The sequence below is a fragment of the Biomphalaria glabrata genome, chromosome 9 (genome assembly GCF_947242115.1).
Source record: "Biomphalaria glabrata chromosome 9, xgBioGlab47.1, whole genome shotgun sequence".
NCBI lineage: Eukaryota > Metazoa > Mollusca > Gastropoda > Planorbidae > Biomphalaria > Biomphalaria glabrata.
The window spans coordinates 3,480,841-3,491,576 of record NC_074719.1 but is presented as its reverse complement, the minus strand read 5'-3'; the positions used below and the strand labels follow the sequence as shown (position 1 = coordinate 3,491,576).

Here is a 10,736-nt window from a genome sequence, read left to right as displayed (position 1 = left end):
AGATCACTATTTTATTTCTACAAATGGGACAAGAGTTACCCTACGTAGATTTAGCGGCGAAAAAAAGAGGGGGAGGAGAATAGGAAATCTACTATGTATTAACCCGTAACTAAATAGCAGGGCCGGACATAACCATTGTGGGGCCCTATAAGAAACGGATTTCGAGGGGCCATGTTTGGGTAGGGATACGGATAATAAGTATAAATTGAGAGTTTACATTAGAAAATAAATTCGTCTTTGCATTTTATTCATTCTTTACTACGTACAGACTTACTTTACGAGCCTTGCGTGTAGCAAAGTCATACAGTATATAATACTAATTCTGTTTCCTACATAGATCACGCTCAATAGCAAGAATTACCAAATGTTTCAATATATCTTTGAGAATTGTTGCCCTCAAGTAATTCTTCATTAGTTTGAGGCGCGAGAAGCTTCTTTACCAGACTCCACAATTACGGGTATTGCATAATGCCCTTTTTTTATCGCGCGTAGGATTGGCGTTTTCCATATTAAATGAAACCCCAAAATGACAATTTTTGTATATATATTTCAGGAGATTCGTTTGAGTTTTCAAAAGATTTTTTATATATTCCGGATATTTCCACTACTGTTTCGTACATTCTGAAATGTCAGGAGATTTCCAGGAGCTCCTGGTAAATCAGGAGGCCGCGGGAAATCTGTTACAAGTTATAAAATGGTTTAATTTAATAATTTACACCTAGAATTATCGCGGGTCCTATGAAGGTGGGGCCCACTGCGGTCGCATAGGTGGCGGTGGCCCAAGGCCGGCCCTTCAAAATAGTGTCGTATGTTATGAGATGGTAATAGTTATTTATTAAGTCATCATCCTTGATTTATGTTACAAAAATTTGTTTTAAAATGGGTTAAACGTTAAGGTTTTTGAATGCGCAAACAATTTTAGTTTATTTTTTTTAAATTATTTCCAAGAATATTACCCAGCAGGTAGTTAGATCCTTTACCTTGGAAACAGAGAGAGCTAAAGTGGGGGTGGGGGGGGCAATATATGACAGAAAGGAATGTATTACAAATGCCTGGTATGTACTAGGAGGGAGTGTTCTCCCTTTTAAAAAAAAACGGAAATGAAAGGTAATAACATGACTTGTTCAAGTTTGTACCATGAATTTTAAAAATTGAACTTTTTGGTGAATGTAAGTAAAGTTACAATAAAAGAAAGTTTGCCCCTTTTCAATCCATGGGGACAGATTAATAAGGTTAATGAGGGTGTCGATAAGCCACCACAATAACCAACCACAATTACTTCCCCAATGTATGACAGGTAGTCAATAGAGTTGGCTGGACTCAATCCAGAAAATCAAATACAAACTTCACAGCAATTAGAACTCAGAAGCAAAAAGCTTTACCATCAGCCACCAAACCTCTTTTTTTAAAACTAAGAATTTTTTATATCTCAGTTAATACGAATATAATAACTGAATTTTAAAATTAATGGTTGACTGCGTGGTCATGTGGCATACACTTCAGAATGTTGTCTCTATGTTTCTGGGTTTGAACCTAGCCAGACACTCTCCCCAGCTGTCTTGCAAGTAAGTTTGGTCTAAGATATAATTTTGAAAGAACATCTAAAACTCAAAAGCCAAGAGCAAGATTAATTGTTTATTTGCATGCAATCAATGTTTCGTTTCAAAATTAATTAATATTCAATTAATCTTTCAATGTTTTAATTGATAATTATTAATCACAAGTAAAACGTAGCACTAGGGACTTGTACTCTGGTAAGCATAAAGACCTTTGACTCTAGCAAAGTCTCCGGTTCCGACAGGTCTGTGGTTGCTTCCGTCACGATTCAAACGCATGATATTTCTAGAACAAAAAAAAAAATAAAATTGACAATTGGTATATAATTTAAAAAGTTATTGAGCCACAGCTTTGTTTTTAATTTTTTAGCAATAATTTAGCTTGTACATGAAGCGTATATTGGAAAGTTGAACAAGATGCACTCGATGAAAGTCTTAGTTGTATCAATGTATCCTATTGAAACTATCATAATAAAATCTTCATATAACCATGATAACACAATCATCAATGAACTTTTTCCTAAAAAATATTAAAAGGCAGGGTGTCCCAAAAGTAGGTTTACAGTTATGAAACAACATTTTATATGATTGAAGTTACTTGCTTAGTAATACCAATATAAAACATTCCTCAGAGTATAACTTACATAAACAGTCTTTTCCTTGCTGATTGTAATTTATTTTATTATGCAATGCTAACAGAAATATTTGGGTAACAACTGGGTACGTGTGGGTGCCTTTGACTTCTCTCATATGCCAGAAATTTTGAAAAATAGTATACTAGATGCTTAAACAGTGGGAAGTGTAACACCTCTTCTGGTGCTTGTTAGTGTGTCTGCTGTACAATAAATAAATGTACTCTCTCTTCAGTTTAATTGTTGCACTTCTATGGTTGCGTATATCTACTGCAACTAAAGCAACACAACAGACATTGAAATTCATGAATTGAGTCCTTGATTAGCAGACAATACACATTTATTGATATAAAATGAAATACACAACCCAGCCTCAAAGGCACAGCCTTAATGATACTTCACAGTTATCAATCAAAAGAATTAAAGTACTACACTATGACATATGCTCCAATCCTTCTATTTTTATAAACATCTAATACATGTTCATCTTGTCTGAGGACTACAGCTCAACTGACTGTCTGACCATCTGGTCAGATCTTAAAACGAGGCTTGAGCGAGATTTCCACTTTCCACGTGAAACATGATAACCAAGAACTCCAAGTGAATCTCGACCACCTCAGTTCACAAACAATACTGTGACAGGAAGGGGTCCCTTTTTAATATCGGTGGGCCTGACACACAGAATTATGAGTATAAAGTACTTAAGATTGGAATCCATACAATTCAATAGGTGTTTAGATTCTACAAAATAAATATCATACTATGGATCTAGTAGCCTGGCTGCATGTTATTATGGAAACTCTTGAACTAAGAACAATAACCCACTCATATTTAAATAAATATTCTTCAAAATGTTAACACAACAGTTTCTCAAGTACAAATATAATCCTTATACACTAAACTGAAGAAGTTCATGTCTAGGATTATGTAGCCTAGTCATGTGCTTTGAGCTAACATCATGATTGAAGACAGTTTTTTTTTCTGTAATATTATTGTCACAAACTTACTACTGATATATATTTATAGTTACTTATATATCTCTACACGGAACTAAAAACTGTTACGAATCCATAATAATAAAAAATGTTTTTGTATAGCAGACATTTCATGCTATGGCATGGTTAATGGGCTAAGGTCCAATCACTTTGGGGGACCTGTGAGGGTAATAGAAATTTGGAAGGTCTCCAGGCTGCCTTTAGGAATTCAGCAAAAACCACTCAGCTCAGTTGGGATTCAAACTACCTTTGATAGGAAGCCAAGTGTTTTTTTCCACTCAGCCACACATCCTGTTGTGATACAACACTATAGAGAATTGAATGCAATGTTTTCATCTTATTTCTCTTCCAGTGCTATGACAATTTGCCAAGATGTAAAATTATACATTTTGACTTTAGGTGTAGAAAATCAAACAAAAAAACTTACACTTTGTTATAGTCAGAGAAGAAAATGTACTGTGGCGTGATGGTAAGACCTGTGAACTGAGAGCTATAGTCTGTGAACAAGACAACTCTGTTTGGTGCTCCAGCAGTGTTGATGACTTCAATAGTGTGTGCGCCAGCATCATAGAAGTATAATTTCTTGGCTGGAAGAAGTTCACAAGAAAAAAAAATCAGAATTAAGATGGCTGCCTGGTCATGCAGTATGTGCGCTGGACTGTCATTTAATCTCAATGGTCTTGGGTTCATACCCTGCCCCCTGACATCCACCTGCAGTAGGTTTGAACTAGGAAGTGGATTATTTTCAACTCTGAAGGAACATCCGAGACATATAAAACATTTGACAAACATTTTTACAAAACGAAAGGGGCAAATGTCCAGGACACCCAGAAAGCTTTAGTTTATGCTTATCATAGTTAATGTGATGTTACACATTACCTATAGAATCCAATGCAAGACCGTCAGGACGCTTTAGATCTATATCTAATACAGTGTTGATCAATGTGTCCCCTTGATACTGTCCTTTATATATTCCAGGGCGTGACCCCCAAGCTGTCCAGTAAATTTCACTGTCACAAATATATTTAATCTAATAATTATTGTTACATTTCATTTTTTTTAATTTATAATATACTATATAATAGTTTAATTCGAAATCTTAAATTAATGTAAATGGAAAACTTAAAAAAAAAATTTTTGAAAAAAATATTTATTGAATCTTTAATTAATAAAATTACTTTATTTTCATTAATATAAGTAGATAAAGTTACAAGCAAAGCCTACAGAATCCAATACAAATAAATTTATTTATTGTTATAAAAAAATAGAATGTCCAGGTTCCAGGATACCACATATAAACATGTATTTAAAAATTAAAACAATAAAATAACAACAAAATTATCAAATGTGAGAATCTTTAATATAAAGCATAAAGAAAGGTCTATGTATGTATGTATGAAATCAAAACTGTTTGACAAATCTTGATAAAACTTGGCATAAATGTTCCCTGGATACTAACCTGTAACATATGTAAAGTAACATATGTAAAGTAGCCCTCAAACAAACTTAAGACCCTCAAAAAAAAAGTTGCCTAACTTTATGAAAGTATTACTATTTCAAGGATCTAGGTCATATAGTGATGTGCAAATTAAGACCAGCGGGCAATATTTGGCTATTTTATCATTAAATTGACTTAGATTGTATTTTTTTCTACTTACAAGGTATTGGTGTCAAGTGCTATACTTCTTAGGTCAGGGAGATCTTTATAAAGAGTTAGAAGATTAGAACCATCTGTATGGACTGAGCAGATAGTGTTATTCCCAGCATCGGCAAAGAAAAGGAGACCTCTTTTAACATCGAGAGAGATTCCTGTTATATTGCCTGGAAAATTATACAACAAAATAATATAGAAACTGTATCTTTAGAAGCATGCTCACAAAATGTTAGGAGTCTTTGTTATAAATACATAAATGAAAATGCTACAGTGAAGTATGGGCCCATGTACAATGTGTTGTTATGACATGATTAGGAATTAGTATTTGTTTCGGGAATAGGGTAAAAGTATTTGTTTCAGGAATAGGGTAAAGTTTTACTTAGCGACGATGACATAAAGTTGGTTAAAAAACAAGAACGCTCTAAGCGACGCTAAAAGAAGATGCTTCATTTAGAGCAGTAGAATAGATATACGGATTTACGGACATAGCTGACATCGGATGACTCCCTTCATGATTATTAAATATATTTGTAGTACAACATCAGTGTCGACTATTTGTCGATTGTTTGGCATTTTGTCGGTGTTCCTGACTGGGTTGAAGGTTACCCCATAATCATTGCACTGATTACGTTCAACACCGCGGAAGAGCCACAACAGTGTAAAAACTCTTGGGGTCCCCACTACTGGGAGAAAAAAGGAAACGATGCCTTGTCTTTTTTAACTGTGCCAGACTTACAGAATTTGGATTCAACAGGGCAGAGAAGCCATTTGTTCTTGACTTGTAAGGAAATATGCGTGTATTAGGCTAAGCATTTGATTTTTTAGAAAAATGTCACAGCTTTTTAGAGTTAAAGTTCTTAAGTATAGTTATACTATAAAATTGCTAATATGTAACATTTGAACTATTTACAGACTGTTAAAACTAAATTTAATCTTTGAAATCCAACAGACAGTTTTAAAAAATATTTTAAAACTTATTTGTCATATGCAGGTCCACTACTACACATTTTCATTAAGAATATCTATAAACCTTTACTTTAAAAAAAAACAACAAAAAAAAAGTATTTTACTTATTGATAAAAAATTAATATATAACATATATAGATTAGGCATTTAAATTAATTGTCCTGACATCACTATCCCATGATGCGGCCATGAAAAATTAATATATAACATATTTAGATTAGGCATTTAAATTAATTGTCCTGACGTCACTATCCCTAATTGCCGCCATGAAAAATTAATATATAACATATTTAGATTAGGCATTTAAATTAATTGTCCTGACGTCACTATCCCTAATTGCCGCCATGAAAAATTAATATATAAAATATTTAGATTAGGCATTTAAATTAATTGTCCTGACGTCACTATCCCATGATGCGGCCATGAAAAATTAATATATAACATATTTAGATTAGGCATTTAAATTAATTGTCCTGACGTCACTATCCCTAATTGCCGCCATGAAAAATTAATATATAACATATTTAGATTAGGCATTTAAATTAATTGTCCTGACATCACTATCCCTAATTGCCGCCATGAAAAATTAATATATAACATATTTAGATTAGGCATTTAAATTAATTGTCCTGAACTCACTATTCCATGATGCCGCCATGAAAAATTAATATATAACATATTTAGATTAGGCATTTAAATTAATTGTCCTGACGTCACTATCCCATGACGCCGCCATGAAAAATTAATATATAACATATTTAGATTAGGCATTTAAATTAATTGTCCTGACGTCACTATCCCATGATGCCGCCATGAAAAATTAATCTAGAAAAATAGAGCCTTATTGTAGTTCCTCTCACTAAATGCATTGATTTTTTGGTAAAAACACATTGGAAATGAAAAACATTTGCATTTTTTTCCGAAGGGAAACTAATCAAGATTAAATTTGAAGCAATTAAAACATTTTGGATGGAAAGAAAAAAACCCTGACTTTTTAAACAACGATCCTCCATTAGGGTACAGAATGGGTATAAATCAATGATGCCATCCTCCATTAGGGTACAGAATGGGTATAAATCAATGATGCCATCCTCCATTAGGGTACAGAATGGGTATAAATCAATGATGCCATCCTCCATTAGGGTACAGAATGGGTATAAATCAATGATGCCATCCTCCATTAGGGTACAGAATGGGTATAAATCAATGATGCCATCCTCCATTAGGGTACAGAATGGGTATAAATCAATGATGCTATCCTCCATTAGGGTACAGAATGGGTATAAATTAATGATGCTATCCTCCATTAGGGTACAGAATGGGTATAAATCAATGATGCCATCCTCCATTAGGGTACAGAATGGGTATAAATCAATGATGCCATCCTCCATTAGGGTACAGAATGGGTATAAATCAATGATGCCATCCTCCATTAGGGTACAGAATGGGTTATAAATCAATGATGCCATCCTCCATTAGGGTACAGAATGGGTTATAAATCAATGATACCATCCTCCATTAGGGTACAGAATGGGTATAAATCAATGATGCTATCATCCTTTAAGAGAGATAGTTCACTTCTGAAAATTCAAAGACATTTAAGCTACCCGCTTCCACTGTAACATACCTCTTAATAAGCTCACCACCAATGAAGAAGTAGTTCCTAAGTTACTCACACTTCTGATCATGGAAGATGACTGCCTCCATTCCCAGTCACTAAAGTAAAAAGTCTGAGCCATAGGATCAAAAGCAATAGCCTCACAGATCACTGTGTAATCCATGGTTGTGTAAGTGTAGCTGCGAAAAAAGGAAGAAAAAAACAACAACATTGGAAGAGTGTGTTAATTAATTAATTATCTTAACCTATTAATTATAATCTATTTTTCAAAAAGTACACAGAAACCCAAAAGAATGTTAAATGCAACTTTGGTGTCTTAAAATAGAAAATTTTGTAGTAAAAAAAAAATTAAAGCAGCAATTTAATCCAGTAAACATGGAGAACAAGAGTATCTGAAAATGGACAATTTTAATAAAAAAACATGTTACAGAATTGGAAGCCAAAAACAAAATGTTTGTTGAACATTTTTAACAAAAAGCAAACATCATCTTCACCTGCAAAGATTTATTTTGGGATTTTAGTGCTTTTAAAGAAGCTTGCATTTTAGCATAATCATTGGCTTCTAGGGCAATAAGTAGATCTACATTCCAACACCAACATATCAATAGATTGGTTTAACTTTATATGGAAGACAAATATATTGCCTTACTTGTCACCATTCAGAGACACAAGGAATTCAAATTATTCTCATTAAAAATAGTGTGAAAACTGAATAGTAGTTACTGTCTTAATGTTTATTTTAAAACAAGAATTAATTATTGTTGTGTGTGCATGAAGTTTTCTTTGCATTTAATATTGGTGTTTTAGCGTATAGGAAGTAGTTTCTTTTAAGTGCGTTTTGTAGCCTAGAATATTGTGTGTGTGTGTGTTTACGTCATCCTTAGTTCCCGCAAGAGAGAGAGAGAGCTTCTTTTGTGAGCTAGGTAGCTGGTTTTCTGGTTCCCCCTTGTAAGGGTACGTAAGTACATAGTTGTATTAAGTAAGCTGATCTTTCGGTACGGGTGTCGCTACTGAAAAGTTCTTGTAGCGGCATCGCTAGATCTAGGTTTTCTTTTCGTTTCAGGGTGTTAGGCTTTGGGCTATGGGAAAGTGTGTCATCTTTCCGCCCTTGGAGTTATGTAGTAACTATCGGTGTTGAGGTGTAGGGAGTTGAGGTTCTGTTGGGCGCCGAGATGGAGCGTGAGCGTGAAGGTGTGTTACGGAAACTTGTTGGGATGATACTAGACCAATTATTAATCAAATGCTAATTTCAATGATATTGATGTATATGTAAATATGTTTGAAAATTACAATTAAGTATAATTAAATATTGTTCCTGTTGACAACTGTTGTTATTCACTAAATGTTCAGTTGAATAACTGTTATTCAATGTTTGTTTTTTTACATGCTATTACCTTTAGGTTCTTGTGTTACTCTGTTCAGGCTGGGGATACGGGACCATAGTACCATACCCTAGCTAATCTGAAATCCCACCCTGACAATTATTATATAAGTGATCCCATCACTTAATTGTCTTAAACTAAAAGTGACATCAGAAATTCTATGGATTGGCTAGACCAATGAATTAAAGACCAGTAAGCTAAATACAAATGAATTTTAAAAAATCTAAAAAGAAGGCCAGTGAAAACAGAAATACAATATACTATAGACAAGTTAAATACCATAATAGAGTTCAGATGGTTATAAAATTTCAAAAGCTATTGCCTTTTTTAGCCTTTTATTGCAAAGTTGAGAAAAAAAAGTACCCCTTTTAGACCTTGGAACCGATGATGTAAACTCCTTTATCCCACTATTGGTCAGAGTGTTACAAGATCAGCTGTCATCATCGAGAAGTACATAGAAGTCAAACTCATAAAGCGCTGGTTGTGAATGTGTATGTGTTTGGTGAGTGAATGTTGTTCGAATTTTTCATCCATATTGTTTTTGTAAAGTAGTTACGCTGAGGTTGTCAATTGTAGTCAAACTGAATTTCCATTTGAATGGATCAATAAAATTATCTTATCTTATCTTTTGTGGTCTTTGTTAAACAAGGTGTCATATGGCCAGCAAAATGAATGATCATCATTAATTCTCCTGAACTAATGTCAGGTACCCATTAGAGTTGGGTGGACAAAAGGGTGGCCTAAGACTCCTGAGATTCTTCAACTGGACATGAACCCAAGACTCTGCTGTTTGGAACCCAGGCACTTTACAACTCAAGAACCATGCCCCTTGCACAGTTAAATTTCACTAGATTTAACAACTAAACTGTTGGATTAAATAGAATATAGAATGGAAAGCCTTAAAAAAATTTATAGCTACCAAAAAGTTTGAGCTGCAACTAGATAGAGACCAATAACAAGAAAAAAATTAAACTCTGTTGTTTACCTATATTGCATTTTTTGTCCAAGAAAAATTACCTGATTCTGAAGTCCTTCAAAGAGGAGGTCTGCTAATGCATCCACACAGTTCCAGCTGCAATGGACAGGCCACATCCCTAAACAAATCCTTTATGGCCAATTAAGGGAAGGGAAGCAATCAAAAGGTGGACAACGAAAACACTTCAGGGACACCCTTCAAAGCTTAGGAAGTCTTCAACATTGACCCAGCCACCTGGGAGACAGAAGCACATGATAGAGCATCATGGCGTCACGCTGTGAAAACTGGCGCGAAAGATGCATAGGACAATAGAACAGCGCTAGCAGAAGAAAAGCATCAGAAAGCATAAAAAAAGTAAGGCCAATGACACCAGCTCCAGCTGGATAGCCTGACCAGTTTTCTGCAAAAATGTTCCAAGCTCACATAGGTCTCACCAGCCACACAACCCCAGTGCAAAGCCCTCAGCCCCCGGGATGACAACGAACAATGATGAATGAACTATAGATCGCATTTTTTTTCCAATGCTCTAGCATATATTAATATAATTTGGATTTCAATAATTATAAATAAATAGTTTTATTTAATACTCGTTAAAAAACATAGATGCACCTGCCTGTATGTATTTAAATCCATTTTTATCCAGTGGCCCCCATCAACGCCAAACACCAGAAAGTTGTCTAGCTTAAGATCTGAAACCAAAGAAACTATTGTCAACTTAATTTGTTGTATAATATCAAAGTATTTTAGTAGCCATTTGAGTGTTCAGAAATATCTAGTTTAGTGTTGTCTTCCATTAGTGTCATGTTTAAAAAGCTAAAAGTGTTGGTGAGAATCAGATTTCACTATCACCTGTATTGTCTTTTAAAAGCCTGTACATCTATATTTCAAAATTAAGTTTGCAGTTTGTCTGCACATACATATGCTCCTTTTTTGAAAATATGGTTTAAAATGGGGTTG

The 10,736-nt window shown here is 34.2% G+C and overlaps 1 protein-coding gene across 2 annotated transcripts in view; it reads right to left on the bottom strand.

Annotated features, from left to right (window-relative positions):
• Positions 1 to 1,622: 1,622 nt before the first annotated feature.
• The window catches only part of LOC106070440 (scavenger receptor cysteine-rich domain superfamily protein-like), a 47,239-nt gene continuing 38,125 nt past the window's right edge, over positions 1,623 to 10,736 (bottom strand). Inside the window, exons 28-33 of one of the 2 annotated variants that reach the window (XM_056040668.1) lie at positions 10,393 to 10,468; positions 7,431 to 7,600; positions 4,842 to 5,004; positions 4,063 to 4,193; positions 3,611 to 3,770; positions 1,623 to 1,842 (exon numbers count right to left, since the gene is read on the bottom strand). In XM_056040668.1, coding sequence (XP_055896643.1) covers positions 1,737 to 1,842; positions 3,611 to 3,770; positions 4,063 to 4,193; positions 4,842 to 5,004; positions 7,431 to 7,600; positions 10,393 to 10,468 — 806 coding nt within the window. In that variant the 3' untranslated portion in view covers positions 1,623 to 1,736. Of the gene's footprint in view, positions 1,843 to 3,610; positions 3,771 to 4,062; positions 4,194 to 4,841; positions 5,005 to 7,430; positions 7,601 to 10,392; positions 10,469 to 10,736 lie in introns of those variants that run through there. The other variant, XM_056040670.1, reaches the window with a different exon arrangement.